This window comes from Epinephelus lanceolatus, chromosome 16 (genome assembly GCF_041903045.1).
Source record: "Epinephelus lanceolatus isolate andai-2023 chromosome 16, ASM4190304v1, whole genome shotgun sequence".
Lineage (NCBI taxonomy): Eukaryota > Metazoa > Chordata > Actinopteri > Perciformes > Serranidae > Epinephelus > Epinephelus lanceolatus.
This window is the reverse complement of record NC_135749.1, coordinates 35,334,955-35,347,093: the sequence shown is the minus strand read 5'-3', so window position 1 is coordinate 35,347,093 and position 12,139 is coordinate 35,334,955. Positions and strand designations below refer to the sequence as shown.

General features: G+C 39.7%; 1 protein-coding gene across 2 annotated transcripts in view; it reads right to left on the bottom strand.

Moving 5' to 3' along the window:
* The window catches only part of vps52 (VPS52 subunit of GARP complex), a 22,684-nt gene extending 10,545 nt beyond the window's left edge, over window positions 1-12,139 (bottom strand). Inside the window, exons 1-13 of one of the 2 annotated variants that reach the window (XM_078176024.1) lie at window positions 11,864-12,139; window positions 10,109-10,190; window positions 9,643-9,695; window positions 9,316-9,391; window positions 8,356-8,423; window positions 7,609-7,784; window positions 7,338-7,488; window positions 6,061-6,161; window positions 5,501-5,633; window positions 4,972-5,027; window positions 3,789-3,924; window positions 1,839-1,994; window positions 1,543-1,661 (exon numbers count right to left, since the gene is read on the bottom strand). In XM_078176024.1, coding sequence (XP_078032150.1) covers window positions 1,543-1,661; window positions 1,839-1,994; window positions 3,789-3,924; window positions 4,972-5,027; window positions 5,501-5,633; window positions 6,061-6,161; window positions 7,338-7,488; window positions 7,609-7,784; window positions 8,356-8,423; window positions 9,316-9,391; window positions 9,643-9,695; window positions 10,109-10,190; window positions 11,864-11,959 — 1,403 coding nt within the window. In that variant the 5' untranslated portion in view covers window positions 11,960-12,139. The remainder of the gene's footprint in view (window positions 1-1,542; window positions 1,662-1,838; window positions 1,995-3,788; window positions 3,925-4,971; window positions 5,028-5,500; window positions 5,634-6,060; window positions 6,162-7,337; window positions 7,489-7,608; window positions 7,785-8,355; window positions 8,424-9,315; window positions 9,392-9,642; window positions 9,696-10,108; window positions 10,191-11,863) is intronic. The other variant, XM_078176025.1, reaches the window with a different exon arrangement.

Genomic DNA, 12,139 nt, shown 5'->3' with positions numbered 1-12,139 from the left:
TTTATAAGATTGTGGACAGATTTAACGATCAGCAGATGAATTCATTAATAGTTTAGCATCTGAAAACCTGCTCACATATCTGCTATTATAAAATCCTGTGGCTGGTTCATTTGCTTTCACACCACAAACGAATAATACCAGAGTTTGTTTGTAACTGCACCGAGACCACCTCTTCTGGAAGGTCCCGGCCCGGTTGTTGTGGTAAGCATCTGAGTGCGATTGCTGTGTTCACACCTGCCAAAATGAATCACACTGCAAATGAAGTTCAATTGCTCTGCGTCATCTCTGCACACACGACTGAGTGACTTTTAAAAAGACACATCATCTCAATGTGGTGAGTGTGTTTCACAGTTGGGGGATTGGAACATGAACATATCAGCTATCAGTAACTGTCCAAGGACATCGCTGGTTGCTTGTTTGAGGGGGCGATTTTTGTCATGTCATTTTGCTAATTTTACTGGTCTGCCTCTGAAGAACGAGTGCTCAGTGGGCAGCTGGCACAGCACTAAAACAAAGTGTGGAGATAGGTCTGGCTATGTGAGACTACTCAGTGAGTTAACACAGTTACACAGAGAGGCCAGCGATGGCAGAGAGACAGCGGGGAAAGCAGCATGTAGAGCCAGCATATTTTCACATCAACTCTGCAAACAAAGGAAAACTTCTGTATTTTCCAACCTGGACCCTACTTCCCATGTTTTTGAGTCTAATTGACCAATGGGAACAGCAATTTTTAAACAAGCCACTGACAGGCTCAGATTGTTGTTTTAAGTGTCTGACAACATTATGAAAATGATCCTACAGAGAAATTAAACCTTTTTCTTTACTTTTTGCTGTCTGTTTATTATTATGAACAGGTCTCGCTCAAGAAGAACACTCGTTCTGAAATCTTGCAAGAGGTGACTTGCTTCAGGAAAACAGTGGAAACATTTGTTGGAGTTGGAGAGAAGAGTGCCGGGAAGAATTTGTTGTGTTGGAGTAGAGAAAGTGTAGCTTAGTGTTACTTAAAAGATTTTAATGTCATGGCTGAATATTTGGCTGATTCCTGTGAACCATTGTATTTTCTTGTTCAATGAGAGCAAACAGGTGTCAGAATATTTTCTTTCTCAGCATTTTTTGAGTTTATCTTTAAATTAAGCATTTTCGTCTCAAGACTAAGACTAAGTCTAAAATAGCTCTCAAAATTAACACTGGTTTATTTTGTTCATTTTGATTTATTTTGACGAAAAAAGCTGAGTAAAATTGTGGAAATTGGCAACACACATCTCACAACTGAAACTATGGGAAAGCACTGCAGAAACATCAGCATGAATCAATCACCAAATGTTGGTCTGATGGTGGCCAACTGGACATTTTTAACATATAGCCCAACCCTAGTGACTTTGAAGACCACTCAGGCACTGAAACTGATTCACAATACCTGCTGAATTTCCAAAACTACACTGCTGTCTGTTCCCTCTACCTGTAGCTTTTTCTCCAATGACAAATATGTATCTTCTTCTTTTTGACTATTGAACTAAATCAGATCATTAATGGGACACTGACTTGTCGAGAGCAGGGATGGTCCTCTTGGCGGTGATGGCTCTAAACCGGAGGATGATGTGGATGCAGAGGAAGATGGCGATGCTGTCGTAGCAGTCAGACACATACGTGGACATGCTCTTCTGCAGAGACAGACAAAAAACACAGACTGAATGATACAATATGACGCCATGTTGTCTCCAATATAGAATTAAAAAAACATTTACAAAGTCCTGAACTTGAGGTTTGCACAAAACAAAAGGCTGCAGAGCATCAACTATGACCTCCATCACTGAGAAGACAAACTGTGTTGTTCATACCAGAAACATGCTGAGAGTTTTCCCCATGATGCTGTTGAAGAGGTCGAGGGCGGAGTTTCCTGCCACCATGAAGAAGTCGGAGAGGAAGAGGTACTCCCTGCAGCCATTGTCCAGCAGAGCGTAGTGCTGGCTGCGAAACAGCGTCTCATAGGGATACTGGAGGAGAAATATAACTAGTCAATATGCTGTTTACATCTCGATTATGAAACCTCTCATTCTAGGCTTCCAACAAAGCACCACAAGAGGCCACCAGATGTCAGTGCTGATCAACAGTGTGCACCTCAGAACATGTTGATGAGTGAAGTGCCACATGTGGCCGCGCTCTGCTGCTCGTGAGTTTGGGTTTCCTGTGTAAACATGTCCTGGTTTAACCCTCAATCCTGCTTTGTCATCCTGCCAATCGCTAAAGAGTAAACACATTCTTCTTCTGCAGCTCATTGTGCTCTCAGACTGCACGGCCAAAACAAACACCTACTTACAAATCCACAAGCCATATGCTGTATAAGCATTAAAATTTTACTCTGCAGCCAGGATCTTACCAGCATTTCAAAAAGAGAGATCACATCACCCCACCTTACTGACTACATGACATTTTAGAATGTATTAAGTTACCTTCCTACATCTGCCATAACTTTCAAAGACTCTCAGCTCCTCTGCTGCCTTTTTTTCATATGTTCCTGATGTTTCCGCTTCCTTCTGTTTTTATGACCCTGAACTGTGCAGCATCCTCTTGAAACCTTAGAAGTTCAACAGGAAATTAAATACCTGTCTTTTCCATTTGGATTTTCAATTTGGGATAATCCTAGTGCCTCAGATTTGGGATTTTTATTCTTCTGCTATTTATTCATTTATTTTTATTCACTTTTTAGCTATTATTCTTTTTGTTGTCAAACATTTGATTGTTTTTCATTGTTTGTTTTCTGCCTAAAATTAGGGCTTCATGCAGGACCCAGTCATCCCACTAGATTAATTCTTGAGTGATTTAAGTGAATTTGTAACATTTATCCATTTTCTTCTTTTCCTATTCAGAATTTTTTGAGGTACGAATGAAATTCACAAGTTTCATACGAGTCTTGCTCAGACAGTCTGCCTTTCTTCACAGCACAAAAAAAAATGTAATTTGATCTGAAATAGTAATGCATTTTATCTGAATGAATCTGCAGCAAAAGTTTCCTCTGAGATCAGTAGTTGTTCAGTAGTTGTTGGAAGATTCTCTTCCTCTGATAATCCTCTGTTATAAAACCTATCGGCTGCAACATCATCTCTTCTAATATCTCAGTGACAGTCAAATGACCTCCTCTCATATTAGTCATGGATGCCTTTGCTTGAAAATATGTTCTTTTAGCATCTAACTTAATGTGAGACCTTTGCTCTTTACTTCTTTCACAGCAGAGCTCTGCTCTGATGACAGCTGTTATATTTTCTAATTGTTTCAGGTCTACAAATGTAACTCTGGACTCTGCTGAACTTTGTCCTGTTTCTATCCGCTGATCTCTGATATCTCTCTGAGATGTAGAAGTCTTCTTTTTATTTGTTAGGAACATTTTTGTGAATGAAACTTTCCCACAAATGGAGCAGAGGATGCAGCCTTATTTGGGCATTTTTAGAAGCTGATGATAAACTCTCTGGAATGAGTTCCTTGTCGTAAACAGGTGACATTAATCAGCCTGAAATGAGAGATTCAAGTTTTTGCAGTGAAAAGAGTGTAGTGAATCTGACTTGAAACCCTCTATTGTCTTTAATCCTGTTTTGTGAAACCCTCTAGGATGCATCTCTACATTAAAATGCAACAAATATATTATAATTATTGTTACTATCCATCCCTAATTTTTTTGAAAGATTAACAACTTATACAGCAAATGATGAGGACTTAAACTGAACCTAATAACTGGCAGCAGAGCAGGTAAAACTGTAGTGTTGTTGTGTTGTTGACAGTTTGTGCCATCTCACCCTGCTGTCTCCTCTTTGAGCTGTGTGTGGAACCAGGATGGGCCCCTCCAGCTCAGCAGGACTCAGTATGGCCCCCCTCTGGCCCAGAGTGAAGATGGTGTTCCTGCTCTTCAGAGATGGTTTGGAAAAGAAACCTGCAGCAGTTAGTCAAGGAGCTCCAGGTGTCGTATAAAACAAGCGTTCACACAGTTTCATTTGTGTCATCAGGGTGGTGGCAGGTCACACGATGCCCTCAGGAGTCATTAATGAGCAAATATCTGATCTAGGTGTTCTTATGTTCGGTATGCACCCGCCTACATATGTGACAGAGACACGCATGGGTAACTAGTAGCACGCACATGAAACAGCTGCACCTAAATACACACCTTCTGACTGTGTAAGAAAACAGAGGTGTGTCTTTTCATCTTAGTTCACGCATTTACTGAGAATCTCCTCCTGTTCTTAGTGTCAGTGTCACGTGCAGAGCAGCCACACACACCCCATTTACACACATGTCTGAAACCCTTTTCACATACAGTGCTGGCATCAATTATCTGTGTTGATGGCGCACACACACACTAAGTGATGGGCCACTTAAACAGAAAAACTTCAACCATTTGGCTTGTATGAGGACATAATTGTCGAAAATGTATAAATCTTAAAACTGGGGTAGGCAGTTTTAATTTGGTGTCATTAGGCAAAAATCCCTTTAGTCTTTGAGCACACTGTAATTCAAGTGGTTTGAGAGAAAACCAGACTTCTGCACCTCCTCTTGGCTGTTTTCAGGCTTTAGAAAATCTTTGACCACAGACTTTGGCCAAACGCAGGTCAATGACATGCATGACCCTTCAGATGATACAAGCCTGATTCAATGGTGGAGAATCCTGCAGAGAAAGTTGCTATTCCAGCATTGGCAGGAACTGCCTACAATGCAAAGCAACCCAAAAAAGGAAGATGGACTTTTCAGAAAGAGAGTTAAAAAGAGAGTCTGACAACAAATACAAAGCATGTGTCAGTATCAGCAAAGTGTGTCAGAGAGAGTTAGAAAGAACATATTGCTAATCGTTTAGCCCTCTGCTAATGAGAGCCAAAAGCTCACGGCTGGGGCTTCAAGTTCTGCCCCCCCCATTTTCACCATCCCTGTTCATGCTTTGCTGCATTTCCACGATCAGTGAATGAGTGGAATAATGTTTAAAGGATATCTTTCTTGGCTGTGTCTTCGACTCCCATCAGGTCATCTTTGTCTGCGACCTCCTCATACTGCACACAGGACAGAGAAACATCATGTCACATGTAAAATGAGAGAAAACCACAAACACTGAAACGCTATGTGTCGTGTTCACAGAGGTACTGTGATAGAAATGCAGCGCTCCTACAGCCACAGCACTCCCAGCTGCAGACTGACTGACCTCCAGTCGGTTCACCTGTTAGCTGCTGATACAATAACCCTCTCAGACATACTGAATAATCTCTTTATTCCAATTTATATCAGTTTTATTTGTTTAAATTCAACATGTCTCTTTTTAGAGTGTATTGTGAGATCTACTTATTTAAACTTGGCTTAAAACATTTAATTTAGGTAGGTTGAATAAAAGGAACATAAAAGTGTCCCTAAGCTGTAAATCAGGACAAAGCACATGGGACCAGAGCTGAGTCTTATGGTTGTTGTGTAAGGATTCATGTTACTGTACGTATGTGTGTGACTTTGATGAAAGAGTGATGAATCCACTGACCTGCACTTTGAGCAGCCTGCCGCTGTACGACTTGAAGTAACTGTAGTAAATTTTGCTCATCGTATCCACATACTCGTCTCTGATCTCCTTGGCAACTGTTCTCTCATTGGCCAAGAGGAACTGATAGAAAAATCTACAACGAGAAGAAACAAAGAGTCAGAAAGTGGAAGTTTAAATGTTCAGGGTATGAATTGCTATTTACACCTCCACATGACCTTTTTTATACTAAGAAGGGTTTTGTAATATTATTTTCTGTTGTCAGTGGCACAAAACTGTAACTGTTTGCTGTTACACTTCCTAATAAAACTACAGGAACTTCAAAAATATTTTGTGGATAAGTTTTAAGTATGAGACTAAAGGCAATTTAAACTATGTCAAGTCAGAAAATGTTCCACGCAAACTTGGAATAGTTTTCCTGGACCTTTTTGTTTTTTACACAAGAAAACCTCCAATTAAGAACTTAAATAAAGAGGAGTTGATGCATTCATATCTTTTAAGGCCTACACAACTTTAAAAAGAAAAGAATCAGAGAACTGTCCAGCAGGTGTAGCTGCACTCACCTGTACTTCAGCAGAGTGTTCTGTGGGATCTGGTAGTTTGTCATCGGCTTCCTGAAGGAGTAGATCTTCTGAAGAATGAACTCTCGGATCTTTGACACCGCCTGAAGTGAGGAAGAAGTATTGATATGGTATCATATCAGCAAGAGTTTTACTTGTAAAAAAAAATGTAAGTTTCTAGTAAAAGAAAAGAGATAAATGAAAATCAATCTACAGCGTGTTTTGGGCTGCTAAAAAAAAAAAAGTTCTCTGTAATATATCTATTATTATGGAGTCAGGACTGTTGGTTGGACAAAACAAGACATCTGATGAAGACAGTGAAGGGCGTCTGTGGCTCAGAGGTAGAGTGGTACGTCCATCAATGGGAGGATCGGCAGTTCAATCCACGGCTCCTCCAACCTACATGTGGATCATCCTTGAGCAAGATACCGAACCCCTAATTGCTCCCAATGGCTTTTCCATTGGCAAAACTGAGTAGCAGGTGGCACCTTGTATGGTAGCCTTGGCCACCAGTGTGTAAATGGTTTGAACATGACTCACTACATGACTGTAGTGTAAAAAAGCGCTTTGGGTGGTTGGATGACTAGCAAAGCGCTATACAAGAGCAAGGCCATTTACATCCTGTGGGCTGTTGCAGTTCAATGTTTTATAGCCCAAACATTAAGCAGTTACTTGAAGTCCTGTTTTTCTGTCAAACTACATTTGAAAAATTAAGAACCGATATACAGTATCCACTAGTGAAGAGTTCATTTGAACTGTTCCCCCTCCTCTCTCTTGGCTCTGTCTTACACCCAGCGCAAAGCGGCCCACAGCGCAGTACAACTGTTGTTTCTAGTTTCAGACCAATGCAGTTGTCACACTCGGAGCAGTGGAACTTCACTGATTATTTCAGAAGCTTCAAGTTTAGTTCTATATCTTCTCAAGTTTTTAACTACAGTTTTTAGTTTTGCGTGTTAAATGTCCAACAACATTTTCTCCAGGTACATCAGTGCTCTTACTGCATTACTCTCAGCAGAAAACCGCTTGCCTCTTTAATTCTCACCAGATGTAGGCACACCTGGCTTTTAAAGGGAATCGGAGATGACACTGATTGGTTGAAGTCATGTTATGCCCAAAACACAACTATGATTAATTAAGGGACTAAATTCAACCCTCTTGCCCCTTGTGCCTTACTTTGTGCCCACATTATATGCTGTTTAACAAACAATTGTGGAGTTGGACAACCATGCACTTCAGACCATGCCCTATGGATCGTCTTAATAGGGCCCTCTGAGTCTCACCTTGAGTTTAAGGCGGTCCACGATGTCCTGGATGTCAGAGCAGGCCAGCGTCTCCCTGAAGCTCAGCTCTTTGGCGAAGTTGATCTTGTTGTTGAGCTCGTGGAGCTGCTCCAGAAACTCCTGCTCTGTCACAGGACTGTCCAGGATGGTGCTGCGATGACACGGGACAACATCAAACCAACACTTGACTCTTCTTCTACAGTGCATTAGAAGCAACAATGTCACAATGTGACGGCTGCTTTGAGTCCCCCGCTCTCTCTGTCCCACTTACGAGATCATGGCTCCAGGCACCACCAGCTCGTCCACCAGCTGGCTGAGTTGGCTGCGCACCGCCTGCCTGTTCTTCAGCCGGACATTCATGCTGACCGACTGCTGCTGCAGAGTCTGGATCTCACTGCTGATGGAGGACAGGTCGCTCTGGAAGCCGCTGAGCATGCCCTCCATACGCTAACAGAAGGAATGGACAGACAGAAAACAGCTGTCTTTCCTTGTGGATCATTTAGATTCTATTTTATCTTATTTCAAAAGACATCATGCTGCTGTTTACACAGGAGGAAGAGGACAGAACTCTATGTTTCTTGCTTTTTTAAATTGTTGGTTTTGTACATAACAAGTTAATTTAGAGGCCTGAAATCAAGGGAAACAGCAAAAACCGAGATAACCAAGACAAAACAGAGATAATGGTGAAATGAAGGGAAATTGCAGGCTAAAACCTTAAACAAATTGCGGGTGACTGGAGAATCATGCTTCATTTTATATCTACAACATCTACTTTTAAAAACTAGTACATGTTTAGGGAGTTTGAAAAGACAGTGAGTTACATCATCATCCAAACATTCACTGATTGGTCCATTATCGGAGCAGGCTAAATGCTGTTTAGCGGAAAATGAGCTGGCAACGCCAAGTAAAATGCAGACGTCCACATCCATTGTTCTGTATTCTTTATATCTTCCACTGATTCATGCTGAGCTCATGATGCACAAGACTGTGGGATCAGGATGAAGATGTGTCATCTTACCTCCAGTATGGAGTCACAGGCGGTGATCTGGTTGTGTAGGAGAGCAATATTCTGACTCTCCTTGATGTCTGACAGATAAACAGTAAGGAAACAAAACTGTACTTTCAACATGCTTCCCCCCAGTTAAGAATAAAAGTAAAAAACTAAATGATGACACTGTATGTTTCTGCAAACCATGAATACATTACATTTGCACTTCTTAATGTATCATATAAACATTTTTTAAATGACATAGTGTATGGTGCTGACTTTGTCACTAGGAGATGTAGGGGATAGCTGATGGCGTGATGCCTAAACAGGATGTTTGCCACTGTTAGAGACAACAAACATTAAAACCAGCTGTAATTTTGTAAATCATAGCTGCCTTTCCAGCAACTTTCAAGGCACCAAACGAGAGTGTTTTGTAGCAACCCATTGTTGTGACTTGGATGGTGCCATGAACTGTGGTTATTTTTTTGTGGTGTAAGAAAAACTGAATATGTACTCACAATAACTGTATTTTAAAACTTCGATAAAAATAAACCAACATGGTTTAAAAAAGGAAATGGGATAGAGAGGGAGATTTTTTACTTCTAACTCATAGTAACTTGCTAAAAGACTGTGAGAAGTCCGGGGCTGTTTATAAAACATTCAGGACGCCACAGTTTATTCCACACTATTGAGGCAGCTCCTCCTTTTGGAACCACCGTGGAGTTGGTAATAGTTTCGCTTTCAGCCATGCTTGTTGTTGCCGTGTCTAATAGTACAGTATTACGTCAATATGTCAACAAGTCGAAATATCGCGAGTATTAAGGTATTAATTTTTCAAATGATATTAAAAATTATACCAGAATTATCATGAATGAGATGATATGGGACACTCCTAAGTAGGACTCCAACAAACTGGCATTTAACAGGTCAAACTTCAAGAAAAAAATGCTGTAATTCTCTTATTATATCATCACAACATTCAAAAGATACAGTCTTTGATGGAGGCCTGTTCAATCCTCTGTAGCTCTGACTCCACCTGTTTGGAGTACTGCCGGAGATCAACGCCCTGAACACAGACAGCAAGAAAGACCACTGTCATCACATTTATAAAACACACACTGTATTGTAAAAACATGCTCAGATTACTGGATAATAATAAATGAAGTTTTGAGTTATACAAATAGATGAATTATTTGGCTTCATGAACCAACAAGAGTGGAGTGTTTTCTCACTCACTTAATCTTACTGTAAACTGGACTTACTATCTCACTTGTTAACTACAAACATAATAATGACAGTGACAGCAGATGAATTCACCGTTTTGAGTGCCTCCTTCACGAGGTCATCTTCCAGATTGGCCTGGATGTGAACTGCAGGAGACAGAGAGGAACAGTGTTTGTGACAAATTAAACTTCCAACAGAAACTCAGGACAACAGGTGAACTTTACCAGGTCACAGCTTCTCTTTAACACTGGGTAAACCTTGGCAGCAGAGCCCTGTTATTACTTTAAACTTGTACTTGTACTTTAAACTTGTAAGCCACCCTATAATCTGGGTGTGGCTTTAATAAATGCAAGAGAGCTGCTGCAGGTTGTAGAAATGTTAACTTAAATAAGTTACAGTATTGATGATCAGTTTTAACCCAAACATACACTGAAATCATATTGCTTGAAATTATCATTCTGAAAGTGTCAGGCCAACCAGGCAGCTCCAATCATTTGTGCTGTTCTCCTCTGCATACCAAACCCAATATGAGACATATAAATGATAACTGTTGCCTTACTGTCCACTTCATCCAAGATGAACTCATCAGTGGTGAGGTCCAGTTCGCCCAGGTTGAGGTTAGCAATGTCTCCATCAGTCTTCTAGAAAATAACACACATAATTACACACAAATGATTACTTCATTTATTAGACTAAGTTATTAGTCTAAGGTGGTGATAGGTCTTTCTTAACACACAAGGAAATTATACTCGGGGTTGCAAAAGCTTGAGAAATCTCAGGGAATTTTCCAAGGGAAGTTAACCTTAGGAATTTTGGAAACAAATCAAAATAAATATTGTACCTTTAAATGGAGACCTTAGATGTAAACATAAAATATTCATAAAATCAGAATCTGTCACTGAGGCAAAGTACAGAGGAAATGACTGGATTTTTTTTTTTTTTTTGGAGAAAAGTGTTTTATTTTGGAGGGGGTTCACAGGGAATGTATTTTCTTTTTGTTTGGTTAAAACTGCTAACAATGTTAAATGAGTCAACTCATTTAACTAAAGTGCAGCTCAACTAGATTGATGATTTTTTTTTTAACTTCTTTTCTTAGAAGGATTTACAATTATGTCTGCTTGCACTAGTAAGAGTAAGAGGTTTATACCTGCATATGACATGGTAAATACAGCCTGAGCCAATAACCCATATGCTTTCATTTTATTCCCCTTAATTCCCATGTGAAGTTTCCACCTTGAATACCTTGCAACCCTAACTGCAACTAAGGATTATTGTCATAATTGACTGATTACTTACAGTGGTGGAATGTAACTATGTACATTTACTGTACTTAAGTACAAACATGAGGTACTTTAATCTTACGCCACTTTATACTTCTTCTCCACTACATTTCAAAGGGAAATATTGTGCTTTTACTCCACTATACTCTTTGACTACTTTTGTTATTTACAAATTAGGATTTTTGCGCTCATCACAGGAAAATATTCAAGTGCAGCTGAAAACATTAGTCAGTTGATTAGAAAATCAATTGGCAACTATTTTGATAACTATTTAAGCCATTTTTTATGCAAATACGTTTCATGGTTCCAGCTTCCTAAATATAATGACTTGCTGCTTTTCTTTCAATTAATTTTGTTGTTTGGACTTAATAAATCGATTTTATTTCTTCTGCATTGAATACTTTGACTTTTATTACTTGAATACATTTTTTATAGTACTTAAGTAACATTTTCAATGTAGGCCTTTGACTGGTAAAGGAGTACTTTCACTGTGTGGAATTAATACTTATACTTAACTAAAGAAACTGAATACTTTCTCCAACACTAATTAATTAATGACAATTAACAATTTAATGTGTATCATCAACTTATCAGTAAATATGGGAAAATGATAATCACAAGTTCCCACGGCCCTTTGCTTTATGAATGATTTGATGATTAATTATTCAAAAGTACTGTCGACCAAACGATTTCAACACCTGTGACGTTACACTTTTCCTGATGCTTCAGGAAATCCATGAGCTTCGTGGTGTTTTGACAGGATGCTAACAGCTAACGCTGCATTAGCTTCAAGCAACACCAGTACACTTTGTCAAAAGTGGCAATGTGGGAATATGTTGTTCACTGTCACAACTACTTAATTCTTCTAGCACGATACACTTCAGTCAGCTGAATGTAACGTTACAGTTCATTGATAATAATTGTCTCTTGTTAAGAATGCTAACAGGATACAGGAACGACGGAGCGCATAAATAAACAAATATTTTAGTTTTCCACAACAACTGCAGATTCAAATAGAAGTAATCAAATGTCACCTCATCTTGTAAATACGCCATTGCGACTTCTGTCGGGTTTCCAGCTGTGTTTACATCGAGACCAGCTCCGACAGCTGCAGCAGCCACCTCCGCCATTGCGGCGAATTATGCTAACGTTGAAAAAAATAGAAATAGAAAGTTCCGCCACGTCGTCCGCGAAATCAAAGACGCGTCTTTGCGTTTATGAGCAGACACGAGATATTATTATGACTATATAATGTGTGTGATAAATAAACGCGAACAAAATCAGTTGGTGTTTATTTCGTGTGTCTACGC